The 18,554-nt window shown below is 33.5% G+C and overlaps 1 protein-coding gene across 7 annotated transcripts; it reads left to right on the plus strand.

Moving 5' to 3' along the window:
* Window positions 1–2,122: 2,122 nt before the first annotated feature.
* Window positions 2,123–18,271, plus strand: LOC123550978 (baculoviral IAP repeat-containing protein 7-B-like). 7 transcript variants are annotated; one of them, XM_053540396.1, is made up of 14 exons: window positions 2,123–2,256; window positions 2,814–3,490; window positions 3,745–3,784; window positions 4,835–5,109; window positions 5,689–5,924; window positions 9,358–9,406; window positions 9,635–9,871; window positions 15,292–15,434; window positions 15,747–15,798; window positions 16,131–16,166; window positions 16,724–16,816; window positions 17,227–17,279; window positions 17,592–17,652; window positions 18,052–18,271. In XM_053540396.1, exons 4-14 carry the CDS (start codon window positions 4,992–4,994, stop codon window positions 18,222–18,224), a joined length of 1,251 nt encoding a protein of 416 aa, XP_053396371.1. In that variant the 5' UTR covers window positions 2,123–2,256; window positions 2,814–3,490; window positions 3,745–3,784; window positions 4,835–4,991; the 3' UTR covers window positions 18,225–18,271. The 7 variants fall into 7 exon arrangements, with proteins under 7 accessions (XP_053396371.1, XP_053396374.1, XP_053396375.1 ...); XM_053540399.1 differs by lacking the exon at window positions 15,292–15,434 and adding an exon at window positions 13,427–13,536 and having other exon boundaries at window positions 2,814–3,784; XM_053540400.1 differs by having other exon boundaries at window positions 2,814–3,784; window positions 5,737–5,924.
* Window positions 18,272–18,554: the final 283 nt, after the last annotated feature.

Here is an 18,554-nt window from a genome sequence, read left to right on the forward strand (position 1 = left end):
TGCTCTAGTACCAGCTTCTTCCAACATAGAAAAATATTTTGAAGTTATCTACGATCGCCAGTCAATGGTTAATTCACTGCATCAGGCTGAAGCATCTACACCAATACGGGGGATGAATACTAGTAGTAAATCTGAAAAGGTTAAAAAACACTCTCGGAGACTATCAAGTGATTATGAGGCCGCCAAATCGGAAAATGTCAAGCAAATTGATCAAGTATCTAGTACCAATCAGTTAACATGCCTAAGACCTGTGGAGTCTGTTGAAGATATTAAATCAGATGACCGTATCTTACCAATTAACATATATGCCAGGGAATGTAAAAGTTCAAATATGCCTGCGTCTGAGTTTTGGACATCCTACGATTTTGATTCCATTGGTACCTCCGATCCACCATTGAATCTTTATTCTGTGGACGAAAACTTACAAGAACACAATCAAAGAACACAAATCTCTTATCGAGATTCGAAACCGTTATTGAAAACATACATGATCAAGATGTTGTTTCTTGCAATGAAAACCGCCTATCCGTACCAAGAAAGCTGGAAGCAAGATCAACTTTCATCTCTACTAAAAATGGCACTATGTATGATTTATTACGCATACAACTCTAGGGAAAAGGGTATACTGAATTTCTGGTTTCAGGATCTTATTGAAAACAGAACCAGAGATTCGACATGTGTCGAAGTATTATATTGTCTGGAACACTTAGTGCAAATTTTAAGCAAAAAGATTACATAATACAGTTGATTCTAAAGAATGACACGATATACTGTTTCCAGTTTATATTGACACTGACGACTCGTTATAAATCAACGCTATGAGGATAGAGTTGAAGAATTTTTACGTGATATGTTTTTAATACTTTTCAAGTATAGATAGTTACTTTTTAAAATGACAACAACAGTTACATAATACAACTTCGAAATAGAACATTATCACAAAAAAGTTCGGATACTGATTAAACCTGACTAGAAGGAGTAAAGGATAATATGTTTATTTTATCAATTTTTGAACAATCATTATATTATCAGAGAAACATTTAGTAAGGCCAGACTATATGTTATCTAGGGCAACGTCGGTTAAGGTTGATACCAGATTTCCATTTAAGGTGTAATGCAGTTCAGTGCATAATACTTAATGATATTGCAAAATCAGCAGATCACTGTGTATGCCTTATATATATAAACTATGACACCACTTTAATAGGCTTGAAAAGAGATAAACTAAATCTGAAATAAGGAAAGTTCAAAACTTTTCTGTTTTCGTCTGTATATCTATTTCACAAACGGTACACATCTACAAATATAAACAAAATGTAAATAAAACAAGATATATAGCTATGCAGCTGCTTCGTTATGGATTATATTGGACCTTCCCCGAAGCCAATGCAAGATTATTTTTCAATTTCGAAACATTGAAATTAGGGTGTAACGCATTATTAAATTTGAGTCTTTGTTATTATATCTAGGACGTATGTAAATATATACATGTTTTATTTTTTTTATCAATAAACGAATAAAACTCATATATATATAAATGCGTTTTAAGCAGGTAAGTGCATTAGATATTTATCTGTCATGACAATTGTACCTTTAAACACTATTTCCTAAATACAGAAACAAAAAAGACACATATGGTTGTTTGAAGTCCAAAAGTTCTGCGTCTGCTTTGTTTACATTTTATCACTGGAGGTCACGTGGCACAAGTTGTGGAGGATAACGACTTTTTATGTACCTATAAACTTTAGCATTTGTCCCTGTTTTTTTTCTACCTTTCTGACTAATACTCAGCCTATAAGAAGTAAATATAGGCTACTTAGTACAGTCCCTGTCACGTTCCCAAACTGGGCAGGATGTAATGGGATGGTAACAAGAAACCCATGTAAACATTCACTGCACTAACGTTAGAGTAATTAAAAAGGGGGAATGTTTCCTATGTCATCACTGTATCAGCCTGGAAGAGTAAAAATGATTTTTTTTGGACATTTGAAATGTTACTTTCTTATTTTTTATTTCTGTTGTGAAAAATTGTAAGAAACAAGAACGGGAAAACCACATTAATGACTATATTTGGACTTTGAGGTCACGTGATTCAAGTCCCATGATGATGTGACGTAATATCCGCGAAATAGGGTTTACAGACGGCTGCCATTATTTATTTGACGTGATTGTTTCTGGCTACTCTCAGAAGATATATAAATCAAATAAAATTAATTGGAATAATGTATGTGGTGGAGGATAAACTTATCTAATCAGGTATGTACACATTTTCTGTTTACCGATTTTTGACAAAATGATTTGGTTCAAGTTTATGACCGCTTTGTATGGTTCTCTGTCGCTATACCATTATTGTTAATACATATATCAAATCAATACTGTATACAGTTCAATAAGAGTTTGGGTGCAGGCTTAAGTTTTTTAATGAGTTAAATATTTTTATGCCCTTTAGTGAACTTTCACTGTATCATTGTTGTAGTCATAAGTACAATAATCTGTCTTGTTTTATCTGTTGTAAGATTCAAGAGATCTTTCCAAAAATGCTTACATTTGTATACTTATATACTTTCTCTAATAGCAATAGAAAACGTATAAACCTTTGAAGATGTTAGTTAATCACACTACGCTACCTTACGCCGGTGCTAGGGGACATGAGGGGTGTTACAAGTTTTCTCTCCTGAACAGACTTAACCTTTATTTTGTCTGGTTTCGTTTTATGCTTCAGATGATCTTTTACTAGTATTAGATCAGGGGTTAGGAAAACAAGAAAATTAGTTTACTGTCTTTATTAATTTAAATTTTCTGTTCTCTTACAGATTACATTTTCAAAAACAAAAAAAAAAAGGAAAACTTAAAGTAAGGGTATAATGCTTTGAAGGAGGCGTTGAGAACAAAACACTTTTCCAGAATCACGATTCAGTTTGTGCCCTACAAAACAACGTGGTGGTAGGTGAACATGTAAGTCTAAGAGCTGGTGTTAGCGCTGACCTTCTGTCTATAAAATATAAATACCAAAAACGATACGCTATATATTACGCTTGATATTTCCCTTTTGTTCAAAGTCAAAGAGGAACCATCAGATGTAACGTTACGATAATGGTAATGGAAACAGTGTTCATCTATAACTGTCCAGCAACAGTTGTATAAGCAACAGCTGTATAAATTACTGGGATTCCAAGATGGGATCCCATATTCGATTATATGGGCTTGGTAATATTGGCAGACTACCAAAGTGATTTCAGAGAAATCTATTCCCACTCTGGGTCGATGTTTTCAATTAACCGTTTTACTACATACCAGTTATATTTTTCGTATACATTATATGGTTGACACTATACATTTAGTTTATGTGTGTGCTCGTCCGTTTGTTTCAAAAACTACGGTATGGCACATTTGTTGTTTTTCCATGCTTATAAATATAGATTATTGATTACGTTTAATAGATCTTCCGAGTCTACGTGACTTTTACGCTGCGAAAATCTGGACTAAATATGTAAGATGTTTTAAACTGATTAAAATTTAATAATATGAATATCATTATCAGCTTTTCAGAGGGTTAAACATCGAGATATTATTGTGTAAAACTGTCCCCAAACGACATATGTAGTGTAGTTTTTTTGTTTTTTTTTATATAATAGGCGGTATGATTTTATAAAAAAGCAAAAAGAGAACATTCGGGTTAAAACGTGTATCGCTACTACACGTATGATAATCTATTTTTAGATTTGTAGTTATTTCTATTTTCAGATTAATAGGATTGCATAGCTGGCTCCTGTCGATTTTACAAGTAAAATTTAAGTGCATATGAGCACTTTGAAAAAATAATAATTATTAGAACTAGTTTCAGTAGCTAGAACTGAGTTTCAGTTAAGTGAAAATTAGTTGTGTAGCATTGATTTTCAAATTATGACGTAGTCACTTGCAGATGCGTATACATGCTTTCGTTGAGCTAGCTTAAAGTGGAGCCGAAAATTTCTTTGTCATTGAGCTTATTTTCGGATTTTACAGTGTTACCGAAGTATGAAACCGTGTAGCAGTTGGTACTATCGTTTGCAGGGAATTTTCTGCAGCCATTTGAAAATAAGCAAATTTAGCAATTTTCGTCATCAGGTTTCGCGACCGTTAAAGCAGAAAATTCAGGGCTTGTGAACTGAAAACTAGATGTTAGACATGTATTGCTGATTGTTTGTAACAATATCGGTTAATACATGAATAAGTGAATTGTGAATCAAATTATCAATATAAATATGCGAATTAGATAAAAAAGAAACTGTAGGAAAATCTACATGGTAAAGGAGACATAAATTTTAGAATTAATCCTTATTAAATTGTTGAGAGTCTTATAAAGGGAACCTACTTTTTCGGTATAGTATTTCTTTGTTCTATTTGCAAAGCCCCACCCACCCCCTTTTTTTGGATAGATTCATCTGTTTATTAGCCGGAAAAAATACAATATATGTTATGTAAATATTGTGCATGTGACTTGATTAAAGCTTTTCAATTCTTAAATGCCCCTTTAGAATAAATAGGTTTTTTGCCTTTCTATTCTATAAACAAAGATATACTACTGATTCTAAAGTGACATTTAACAATACTGATATACAATATGTGTTGAATTATCTGGTATTGTACAGAATTCCACATGTTTCAGACGGTTTTTGTTTTATTTTCATCAGAACTGCTTCTTATAAATGAAACCTGTATTGCGATTAAACTATTCATTGACCATTTTGGAATTTATTAACCTTCATGACAATGTAAACTAGTTTTTATATAGAACGCGGAATTATACCCATATAAAGTTGTTGTTCTATAAACGCATCATATATTTCTCTAGGGTAAGCAAATCTGAAAATTGTTTGAATAATTTTGAAAAGATGTGGAAATAAAAATGGAGCAACAAAACTTAGAACAGCAGAGCCACAACAATATTGAATTTCATCGCTCTCGTCACCTAAGGAAGTATCGCCTGGTTCAGTGTAAAGCAGTAGAAGATGGCCTTGTCGAAGTACAGAACGTTTATCAAGAGGTTACAATCTCTTACTATGTGGCCGTGTCGGCTTTTTCTTGACATTGATAACGTTGCTAGGTCTGGATTTTGCTATCATCAGTGTACGTACTCATTTCTTTTTCAAATATATATCTGAGGAAAATATGAACTTTTACATCTACGTACAGTATAAACAATGCATGTATTGCTTAGCGTTTTGCCATAATTGGCCTGGAATCGTGATATGGTGGTAGTATCATGAATTCGCTCAGTATCTATAAGAATCTAAACTGTGATCTTCATTTACTTCGGTTGATCCCTCATCTTAAATTGCCAACTGTATCTATTGAATTTACTTATCTCTCCTCATCTACACTATTTAAACGCAGTGTATACTGGTGATCCTGTTAGGTTTCAAAAATATAATATACAGCTTCTCAATCAGTTAAATATATAAAAATGTCATTGCTGATACGTTAGAAATGGTAATAGAGATTCGAGACAATATATGCAAATGTTGAACATGTTCCAGTGTGTAGTGTGGTTGTGTATAAAAGCAACATTAAGATTTATTGGATTTGTTGTGGACTATGTACGCATGTCTGTGTAGCGGGGCGATTAATAGTAACTGGCATGGTATTTTGTTGTGGTGGAGGTATGCTCGTATGAATTCCATTAATTGTGTATTTGCTATTACATAGATCGCTATTACTTCTGCGCGTTTGTATCTTCACATTATACAAATACAGTTGAAGGTGACGAGCAAGACCTACTTAGATGTGCGTTTTGCAGATGTACACTCGCAAATTGGAAGCGAGATACTGATCCCTGGCAGGAACATGCCACAGCTGCACCATTTTGTATCCATTTGATGGCATGTAAGGGTAATGACTACATCTTCCGTGCCCTACAAAAGGAAGAGGTGATAGACGGACATGTAAGTGTAAAGAATGGCACTACTTCTAAACACTCAATGAGCAATTATGTCATATTTGTATACTTTCTTTTGAATTAAGCAATACAGATTCATTCAAATAAAAGAGTACATGCGTGTGTTCACGAATCTAAATGTATTTGGGGCAAAATATCTCAAATAGTCTGTTCTGAAATAAACAAAATCGTAATGATACAAGAAAGGAAACAGTCTCACAATTCTTGTCTGTAATTAACTGATATTTCTTTTGTATCTAGCATGCCGTTCCCTAAAAACCTATTATTCATCAGATGGTGGGCTATTAAAATCACTCTGCGTCCGTGGTCCGTCCGTCCGTCATTTCGTCCGTCCGTCCGTTAACAATTTCTCGTTATCGCATCTCCTCAGAAACTACTGGGGGGATTTTGACCAAACTTTGTCAGAATGATGTATTGGTACTTTAGTTGTGTCCCCCTGAAAATCAGACTGGTTCGACAATTTATTGCGAGTTATGGCCCTTTGTTTATTTCTATAATTTACATAGATTTATATAGGGAAAAACTTTGAAAACCTTCTTGTCCAAAACCACAGAGCCTAGAGCTTTGATATTTGGTATGAAGCATCATCTAGTGGTCCTCTACCATGATGATTAAAAGTATTTCTCTTGGGTCAAATATGGCCCCGCCCTGGGGGTCACATGGTTTATATAGACTTATATAGGGAAAAACTTTGAAAAACCTCTTGTCAAAAACCACAGGATCTAGGGCTTTGATATTTTGTATGTGACATCATCTAGTGGTCTTCAACTAAGAGTGTTCAAATTATACCCCTAGGGTCAAATATGGCCCCGCCCTGGGGGTCATATGGTTTACATAGACTTATATAGGGAAAAACTTTGAAAATCTTCTTGTCCAAACTATAAAGCCTAGGGCTTTGATATTTGTAATGTAGCATCAGCTAGTGGTTCTCTACCAAGTTTGTTCAAACTATCCCCCTAGGGTCAAATATGGCCCCGCCCCGGGGGTCACATGGTTGATATAGCCTTATATAGGGAAAAGCTTTTAAAATATTCTTGTCAATAATTCCAACATTCAAATTTGGACCACATGTATTCTTTTGAGTGGCAAGATGAACCTTGACATGAGGAGTTGACCTTGATTTTGACCTAGTGACCTACTTTCACATTTCTGTAGCTACAGCCTTCAAATTTGGACCACATGCATAGTTTTGTGCACCGGAAAAAACTTTGACCTTGATTTTGACCTAGTGACCTACTTTCACATTTTTGAAGGTACAAGCGTCAAATCTGGACCATATGCATAGTTCCGTGTTTCAAAATGGAATTTTCATTGATTTTGACCTTTCACATTTCTCAAGCTACAGGCTTCAAATTTGGACCACATGCATAGTTTCGTGTTCGGAAATGAACTTTGACCTTGATTTTGACCTTCACATTTCTCAAGCTACAGCCTTCAAATTTGGACCACATGCATAGTTTTGTGTACCGAAAAAAACTTGACCTTGACATTAACCTAGTGACCTACTTTCACATTTTTGAAGGTACAGTCTTCAAATTTGGACCACATGCATAATTTTGTATTTCGAAATGAAATTAGACCTTGATTTTGACCTAGTGACCTACTTTCACATTTTCTCAAGCTATACAGCCTTCAAATTTGGACCACATGCATAGTTTTATGCACCAGAAAACACTTTAACCTTAACATTGACCTACTTTTACATAATTTGAAGGTATGGCTTCAAATTTGGACCACATGCATAGTTTCATGTTCGGAAATGAACTTTGACCTTGATTTTGACCTAGTGACCTACTTCCACATTTCTCAAGCTACAGCCTTCAAATTTTGACCACATGCATAGTTTTGTGTATCGAAAAAAATTTGACCTTGACATTGACCTAGTGACCTACTTTCACATTTTTGAAGGTACAGGCTTCAAATTTGGACCTCATGCATAGTTTTGTGTTCCGATATGAAATTTGACCTTGATTTTGACCTAATGACCTACTTACACATTTCTCAAGCTACAGCCTTCAAATTTGGACCACTTGCATAGTTTTGTGTACCGAATTAAACTTTGACCTTAAGATTGACCTAGTGACCTACTTTCAAATTTCTCAAGCTACAGCCTTCAAACTTGATGCACATGCATAGTTTTTTAAAAAGAACTTTGTGCTTGAAATTGATCTAGTGACCTACTTTCACATTTCTCAAGCTACAGCGTTCGAATGTGGACCACATGCACAGTGTTGTGTACGGAAATGAAATTTGACCTTGAGCTAGTCAGTAAGTCTTGAAATTTGGAACACTCAAAAATGGCACTTTGATGGGCGCCAAGATCACTCTGTGATCTCTTGTATAAATTCAAAATAGAAAATGTAGCAGTTCATGAGAGCATTTTGATAGAAATCCCGCAAAACTTCACTTTGACAAGCTGGTATCGTATATGACATAACCAAACTATCCTTGATTTCTTTGAAGACAAGCACGCATCTATGATTAGTTTACTACAGCAGCCTGTAAAACAGGGGGCTGCATTGTCATAAAGACAACATTATGATATTTTGTGACTGCTGTATGTTTATTTTGGCAGTATTAAAGGCTCATAATGCCTCTAAGTATAATGTGGCTGCCACCTTCTTTATACTGAACATTAAAATGTTATATTTTTTGTTAAATACTATTTTTGACAATTGGTTTTTATAATATTTGTCAAAGAATTGAATATTGCTTAACACTGTAGAAAGTATTAATGACTCCATTGTTTTTATTACCACTCTTTATGTCTCTTAACTGTACATGTTCATACATAAAATGAAAAAAAAGTGGGTTTTTTTTAATCATATAATTATGCATAACATCTATTTAGACAGCTGTTTCATCTGCTTTAGACTTAAAATTCAGAGCCTTATGGAATGTTTTCAGTAGGTGTAAAGTGCTGTAAAGTAATGCATCATAAATATTGATATTTGTTGTTTCAGTAACTGATTCTCAAACATGGTTTAAAAAGAATGGTTAAAATGATGAATTTTCTGGTAACATGTAAATGAAAAGTATTATAAAGTATTTTTATATTGTTATATATCTGACTAATTTTATCTTCCGACACAGGTGTCTGCTTCAGAAAGGTTTAATTTACAGACGATAACATAATTATTGCAGCTTTTAGAAATGTTTGTTTCATTATAATAATATACTTCGAATTCATGTCTCAAAATCTTCATCTAAAACTTTTTTTCTAACAGATCTTCATTGTTTTCTTAACAATATCAAAATGTGTTTAAAAATAGGCGAAGCTTTTTGCAAAATTTTAATACGTACAAAATCATTGGAGCGCACCTGTGTATGAATCAAACTTAAGTGGGCTCTAAACACGCTTTGTGCTTATGTTAAGATAACATTTGAAAAAGCTATTTTGCTTCTATTTTTTATTACAGAGTGCGGCAGATTGTTTCTCGAAGCTTTTTCAGACAGGGATATTGAAAAGTAAGGAAATAAAAGTCTTTATAGTTCCAACAATTTAGTTACTCGTGGTTGACAGTGAAAACAAAGAGAAGTGTAATTATTTTACTTTTTGAATGCCTCTCTTTATGCTAAGTTACTTGAATTTGAACAATCTAAGAGGATATTAAGTTCTTCAGTAATGACTTTTTCGTCAATGCCATTATGTGGAAAGACAAAAAATGTAATATTTTGTTTGTGTTTGTTTTAAAGATCTGTATGCGTATGGAGTGAGAAAAATCATTGATTTAAAACAACAGTCGGATGAAGCCACAGAATATAATCCCGTAAAGACATATATGACGTATAGCGGAGTCAAGTTTGCCATGCCTATCCGAATACACTTGACCGAATTCACTTCAAGGAGAGAAACTTTAAACAGGATTCCGGAGATTTATCGCAGGAGCTTGAAACTCGACGAAATGGCAGATGCAGGACTTTATTTTACCGGTACGTTGTTGACTTGAAAATATATGAAAATATTTTGCAATATGTGTATTTTGTAAGTATATTACCATTTAATTATGATATCACTGTTCTAGTTGAAGTTGATATTGCTTTACGTCTATCATGAATTTAACCCCTGTCGCTTAACGGAGAGAAATACAGCAACACTACCAATCTGTCTGTCCGTCCGCCAGTCCGTCCGTCCGTCCGTAATTTTCGTACGCTCCATGGTTTTAAAACATCCAGACTGATTTTAATTTAGCCCTTTGAAAGGATTTGTTTAACACACAGTTTACGTTTTTTCCTGCAGTCGATGTTACGAGAATAGCCGAAGTTTATTTACGCAAATGTTACACATTGAAACGTTTCGGGAATGTATACCAGCTTAGTTTCACTGATCAGTCTTTAAAAACATCTTATTTTGGCTATCTAAAAATATTCTTTTTTTTGAAAATATGATAAAGACAACAAACATACCAATAATAAAAATTGTAAGAAGATCCTTTGGGCACATAGACTGCAATCAAGCGAAATAATAACAGACTCGGTTCGACTGAGACTGTTCATGAGAAGTAATGTAAAGTGTAACATCCCTTACGCACCCCTAGCACGGGTTTCTCGGAACTCGATAATACAGGTATCGAATGAACTCCATGATCCAAAATCACCTGAAAATATAACAACCATATATGCTTAAATATATTATGACAGTCAGATTTCTAAGACTGACATATAAGAATGCTAGGAAATGGAAAGCATAAGGAAACAATTCTATATAATTGTATATTGGACCCAAATTTCATATTTAAAAACCATGGACAATTACTTCATACAGTTTTGTAAACATAAAATAACAAGTTTATGTGTATTAACAGTACTATGCATTAAGGTACTTCCGCAAATTGAAATTAGAAATTTATGTGAAAAATCAGAATCCTCGGAACAGCTTTCGAAATGCAAGGACATAAAATATATATGATAAAAGTTGAAAAGATATATCTGTAGGTAAACTTGCGAGCATGAAAGCTACGCTGAACTCTATCTCCACAGTGCTTTGGAAGAAAATGAGTGAACATTTTTGGTGCAAAATTTTAGTATCGTATGCAACCTAAATTGCTATAAGATATTTATTTTCAAATCAAAGAAATGCCAAAATAGTGCACACGAGCGTTACTTTTTCAAGAAAATGTCGTTAAACATTCTAATGCGCAAAACACGTGCTCAGTTTTTCTAAAATATTTCGCCGCCATGTTTATTTCAAGGAATAAAATATATGATTGTTCTTTTACCTCAGATTTCCTTACTGAAATATGTATGTCTCCTTATTCATGGTTAGAGATATCCATTTAGTATAGTTTTTCACTGTTCGATCTCCTTAATCTGTTACCGATCCTTCACATTACAATAATAAACGCAATGTGTAATGATAGTTTTTCGCTTTACACACACCTCTCTTGGACATGAAAGCCGTTTCACTTAAAATTTGTAAGCATCCACTGGCAAAATATTAATGAAAGATCGGAACTTTTTCTAGAATAAAGTTGAATTTCAACCATTTTCAAAAACTGGAAATATTGCACATTGTGTTGAATTTATAAATAAAACAAAAATCCCCAAAATAAACCATTTTAGAACTTTTCCGGGAACTATACGTTTCAGCCGAACAACGCATTTCAAGATGACACAAAACTGTTTTCTCTTCGTAAACAATGTCAAAGTTCACCTGAGGAACATTGCTGAAAAAGTAAATGTGCTTACTTGTTTAGTTTTACGTCCTGTAGAAAACAATCAACTTTCAACTTTAAATGCATATATGTTCTATAATTATTCCAATATAAAAAACCGTCCGATCTTTTCCGTGAGAAGTAAAACGAAGCAAATTTAACTATTTGTTTACACTTCAACCATGTGAAATTAAAGGCATGTACTATCACGAGACTCCCGTGCATTTTGAACCTCGTGGTGAATAAACTGAATTTACCTCAAAGTATGGTGTCTCAGTTGAGCCAGTTATTTGTTAATTTCAGAGAACATACATTAAAGAAATGTTTATGAGATTATGCATATGTACGAATATTTACTAGTCTACTTTATATTAACGTCGATAGAAGACAAGTGTGCACTCGGCAAATAGCAAGTCTATTTTTTTTTTCAGGTGTATACTGAACACTGATCCCAAAATTCGTAATTTTCAGATAAAGAACTCGTTATCCTTAGTTTCGTAGACAGTCTTAGTACTGGACCGCTGCTTCCGCTGTCAACACCGCAGTAATCACTAATGTAAAGTCAGTCGGAAATTCAGTACACATTTATTATCGGTTTAAATCTATGAAAGTGTGCAAAAATATTATTGTTTAACGAAGAACCAAGATACAGAAAAGTTACTTTTGAGATATTGCTGATTTTAATCACCAGGTTTTCGCTTGAGAAGTTCAATTGATTGCATTTTGTAAAATGTTTCGTAGTTATCTACAATTGTATACAAATTGTACTACCTCCTAACATATTTGGCTGTACATTTTTTCTGCGATTTATTCTCACTGTGTTTTTAAAAAAAACATGCTGCATAAATTCTCATATTGTATAAAAAGTCGATAGATCAAAATTGGTTAGTTTACGACGCATGAAACATCTAATAAGGAATCACTATACACATCGAACTTGTCCCGGACCAGTATGCGGAAATACTGTGGCCAAATGTTTCAAGATTGTCTAAAAAATATTTGCATATATCGTGATAAAGCAAATATTTCGATTGTTTTATAATTTATAAATATACAATCACGTATGTGTGAGAAAGTTACGTTTAGTAATTTCGGTAGTTACCGCAGGAAGTGCCGAAAATTCCATTTGTGAGATAAGCAGCGCGTAAGTTCAAGATGGCGGAAGTACCTTAAGTTTACAAGTATAGATAAGCACAGTATATAATGTGTACTACCACTAAACAAGCTGGCTGTTTTTTTAACAATCAACTGATACAGCATGACATATGATTATGAGTGTAGTTCTGTATGCAAAATTAATTCATATATTTAGATAAGTTAAATATATTTAATGAAGATTATATGCATTTGAAGTAAATATCAATAAATAAAATATATTAATGAAAGATGGCCATTGGATATCTTTAAAGAATTAGTCATTAATCTCACATTCAATTTCTCTCCGGAAAATGACCCTTAATTATTTTTCAGGTTGTTGCCTTTGATGCAGTTAACTACACAAATATCTTAAATAATTGTGCCTACACGTTTGTATTTTAGTTACACTTCCTATGCAGTGCTTATGTTGATCATGTGTGTGGTGTCCCCTTTGTTTGTACATGTAATAGGGTATTCTCTTTAAAATTATTTTTTTCTGGATTTTGTACCACAGTATGTTTGCTACATGTTAAGTTGTGTTTGTTTGGACTGACTGCGTTTGATGTTTTCTGGTTGTGTACCAATATCTTTGATGATATTTTAAGGAACAGCAATGAAGAGCAAAGAACAATAACACTTTCTTTGAATAATATTTACCTAATTTTAGAGACTAATTGCCGGGTTATTTTTCATACAGATCATAGCCGTGGAGATATGACTGTTCTTCAAACTGTGCTGTCTTTGATAGCGAATTGTTTGTGTATTTGCTTTTGTTTAAGATCTCTTGCTGCTGGCAACTGCTTCAAGGTTTGTTTTTCCATAATATTTATATAAAATAGTGGGGACTTATTCATTATCTTATTTTAGTTATTCATATATAGTTTATTCTTTTTTTTTTATATCGTTTGCACTCTTACGCGTACAATACACATTCGAACGAAATAATGTTCATTGTACATTAATAGTAATTATGAAGTAAAAGTATCAAGAAATTAACATCTTTCTCTAAATTGCATTGTCACGGACACCTTTGTAGGGGTCTGAAATCAATCTAAAATTGTTAAGTAATATATTTGTCATTAGTAAAATCTGCTACATATAAAATTCATAGAATAGACCAATAGACCGTATTTACAAAACATTGATTGCAAGTAGCCACGTTCTAGCTAGTTGGTTTACTTAACACTTCACAGTAATCTCCTCTAACGAGAACAAGCGATATAATGCCGATTTGTAGGCAAAGTTATATACACAGTTATTAACAATATCGTATATTTATTTATATATATCATACGAAATGTAAGCATTTTTATCATTACTTATTTACTCTTTTCATCAATAGACTATTTTTGAAAGCTTAACATTACCTTGTTCCAAAGGACCAATATGAACTATTTGGATTATGTGCCTTATGTCGTTTTCATAATTACCTTTAAGCAAATTCTTCTCAAGAATAGATAAAATGTAAGGGTAAATTTTCCGGATACAAATAGCAGCCCACATATATCCATAAAACAATACATCGCAAAGTGGGTCCGCAACAAAAAGAAACTGTAACAAGAACTACTCTTTGAAATACAACATGAGGGATTTTAAGTTGTACATTTTATAGCCTTGACACACATAGGACAAGGGGGTTGTCCCCTTATCTGTAGTTATCTATTTCTGAAGGCATACTCACGCTAGGTTTTAGTAATAATTGCATATGTACAAAGTCATTAAAACGCAATTGTAGAGATAAAACACAATTATTTATTAAAAGTGCGATTTAATAGAACATAGGAATGTAAGATCTGACACACGTTTTTATACAGAATTATAAGTTATTTTATTGTAGCGTGTTAAATAGATAATTTTGTTTTGCACATGTTATCCATACCCACATTTATAACCGTTGACAAATGTTCTTAAGCTACACTGTTTTCTCAACTTAGAGCTTTTAAAGTTTCTCGCCGCTTCTTAATGAAAAGATACTTCTCTTCCGAAAATGAAACATAATGAAATACACATTTGAAAAATTTAAGCAGGGAAAATTCTCAACTAAAGAGTATAAAGGAAGTTGACGCTTAATAATTATGTACCCGAAACACGAGCTGGCGTTGACAAATATAACAAGTCTAAAAGTCAGTAATTACTATAAAATGAAACTTTCACAAAATACAAGTTTATTAGACATTTCGTGTTAACTTGAAAGACATCGTTATAAATTCTGTTCTTTTGTTTATCTGTCATTGGTAATTACGGTATTATTTCAATAAAAGTAATCCACCATGTCAAATTAAGTATCCATTTGTTGCAAATAAGTTCTGAAACTACTGCTTTGTTTACTGTGAGCTTTTTTGTTTTGTCCATACTTTTGTCTTTGTATCTTTGTACATGTTAATCGTTAATCTATTCATCAATAAACATTGCTAAAGGATAGCTTTTTGAAGGTGCTGCGTGCTTGGAACATGGCTTTTCCTGATGGAAATTTATCCTCCAGTTTAGTCGTTAATGTGTTCTATGTCCTTTTTTTTAACTGATAACACTGCATCTATCATCTAAATAAGCTTTGTTTTGTAGCCCCTGGATGCTTGAGATGTTACTACTGCGATTTTGATTTCCAAGATTGGCATCAACATGGTGACCCATGGCAATTACATATTTCACAGAATCCTGATTGCATGCATATTATCTTGATTAAAGGAGATGACTTTGTTCAACTAGTATATATTCACTTTTTCTTTCATTTGCTGTTGCTATTACATAAAAATCAAGTCACATGATGGTGCCTGCTGATTTATTATAATAATAGCACTTCTTATTACGTTTTGAATAATTTTACACGCCAGTGTAAATGAAAAAGTAATGATGCTTACATACAAAGTTTATTAATTTATTTTTTAAGTTATATCTTTAAATTAATACGATATCTTTGCTCTGTATCTTTATGTTTGCTTCCTTTTATTCTAGTAGCTTTAATGGAATCAGGGTATCGATAATTGAATTTTAATGGTTTTGTTATTTAACCTTTTCAGAAAACACGTCAAATTTGCAGTGAATTCCGTAAAGCTCAACATAATGCAGGCCGTATTTTATACACTTTATATATATTTAGATATATGTAACATTATGAAACATGTATATTGCAATGTAAATACTTTAAAGACAAAAGAAAATAATATCAGGATGCATATAACTGCTGCAGTGTAAAACGAATCTATATAAATAAGTAAAATAATGGACTCGTCTCGGTTTTATTGATTCTTAAATATGGATCATCATTTAACGGAGGCCCTTCGGCACTTTAAGTTTGCTGTTATGAGAGTTTTTAAATTAATAAGTCTAAAAGACATTAAATGTATTTCATGATCCTAAAGGGCCTGTGAAATGAAAATAACAATTCTTCTTTGTGTATACAGATACTTGGAAACGCAAGTCTGGTCCAGACAATGAAGGTAAGTAGGAAAGCCATCATAATCTTTCTTTGAACCAAGGCATGCTTGAATATATTTTAAAAATAATTTTACTTTGTTAGGCTTCGCGCCGATACAATTATTGGTCATATGGCGACTTTCCAGCTTTGATAGTAGAGGAAGACCCCAGGTGCCCCTCCGTGCATTATTTCAACACGAGTGGACACCTGGGTAGAACTACCGACCTTCCGTAAGCCAGCTTGATGGCTTCCTCAAATGAAGAATTCAACGCCCCGAGTGAGGCTCGAACCCACATTGATGAGGGGCAAGTGATTTGAAGTCAGCGACTTTAACCACTCGGCCACGGAGGCCCCCATATTTTAAAATAAGTGTAATACATCTGAATTATGTAAAGTTGTTTTCCTGAGAAACTATCCATTCTGTAGTGATATAAAATTATATGAAACATAATGTGATCTGATATGACAAATGTCATTTTTCAAGTTTTTACATTAAAAATGAATTTATTTGTTCTTGCCGTTACAGCAGCTACATGTACATGTAAAAATATTGCCATTGTTATTTCAATTTAATTGCAGGAGTAGAACTTTTTCATTTTGAACACATGCTGAAGTCACTTAAACTCAGTGGGCCAGATGATGCGAAACAAAAGCGGTCTCTAAGACACAGAGGTACAAATCTACGACATTTCTGATAGTGTATTGTAATAATCAGACATTTCTCTGTAATAATCAGGCGACTATAGACTATTTTCAGTTAACTGTACCTTGCTTATATATTATCTAAAAATTAAAGTACTTCATTTTGAAGAGCCTCTACTTTAAACATTATTTTCTAAATAATTCACGTAAGTGAGCTACAAACAAATATTAAAATGAAAAAAGAAATACAAAAGTCAAAAAGGCACATTCAAAGAAGACAGCTGTACAACATTCCTCATGGAAATAAGGAACGTGTAAAAATTCATGTAACGATAAAAACACACAAAAGACAATCCGTGAAATGTGTTTTTCTGTTACGGCTTTAAGTTTTTTTTCATACAAATAAAAATAAACCATGTATCTCATGTGTTCCTTTGTAGGAGAGAAACGCCGACAACGATGCGCTTGTTGTCAACAGAGACGTAGGGAAAAGGTTAGTATCTTTTTGATATGTCACTCTTAATCTAGCAAAAATAAATGTAACGTATTGTCTAGACGTTTGAATATTTACGGAAATGTCATTTAACGTAAATAGACCAAAATTAAGATTTATTCATATGAAATAAGTAAATTTTGCTTTAAATTACTAGAATTTCCCAAGTAGCAGGGAATTCTGCTCCAGGGTCAGCACATTGATTTCCTGTAAAACAGCATAACGCTGAATGCATCTTCGATACAAGTTTGTATTATCTATACATTTCTGTATTTGTCTAAAGTTAAGTAAATGTTTCTATTACTGTTTTAGAAACTTCGACAGGAAAGCCTACGAATGCCTGGGAGTTTCTTACAAAGATTTATTTCAAAGGGTAATTCTTAAAATAAAGTGGCCGTTTTAGAGTTATGGTCTTAATGATACAAAAATAATATTTGTTTATTAACCTTTAGCCTACTGTCGGCAAATGGTTCTGCCTATGCGACCAGTGCAGACCAAGATCAGCCTGCACGTCCGTCGCTACTCAGTCAGTAAATTCCAGTGAACACCCCCTTTAGATAATTGAAGATAATGCCCGGACTGAATGATGGACCAGTCCATTTTAGAAATTTAACAGGCTAAGGGTTAAATAGAATAAACAAGGTCTCACAGTATGATTAAATGTTAGCGACCTAGACAATGTGCCTTGGCTATCCTTACAGAGTAACTGAAATATATCTGGTTATAAATAAGTTTTGCTGTACGTTTGACAACATTACACCTTTTATTGCAGGTAATTGTGTAGGACCTCACACATGCTTTAAGTGCGGAAGTGAAGATTCCATGAATAGCATCCTTTGTGTATCACTGTGTTGTGATATCATTGTTTGTGGCAAGTGTGTTGTGAATGGAGAGTGTCCAAAATGCAATGTGTCAAATGCTGCTGTTAACATGCAAACAGCGTAGAATTGTTCGTGTTGTAGATGTTTGAAAAATAAAAGCTATACAGTATCCATTATTTCTTTGTTTATTTATAGTGGGCAACTTGTTTACCTGATCAATCTGACACAAGAGGACAATATGGTGGTTAATTTCTGTCATTTCGCGTTTTCGTTCCGCCAAGCGAAAACGCGAGAATTAACGAGTTAAGATGACGGGGGCGCAGGGCGAAAACTCACTATTTAGCGGGGCGCGGATCGAGAACAAGATAGTTAGCAAGTCGCGGGGCAAGATTTAGTAACTGGTATGTCAGGGGCGTTGGGAAAAACACGATAATTAGCGTTGCAACGCGCCCCT

Source organism: Mercenaria mercenaria, chromosome 4 (assembly GCF_021730395.1).
Source record: "Mercenaria mercenaria strain notata chromosome 4, MADL_Memer_1, whole genome shotgun sequence".
Lineage (NCBI taxonomy): Eukaryota > Metazoa > Mollusca > Bivalvia > Venerida > Veneridae > Mercenaria > Mercenaria mercenaria.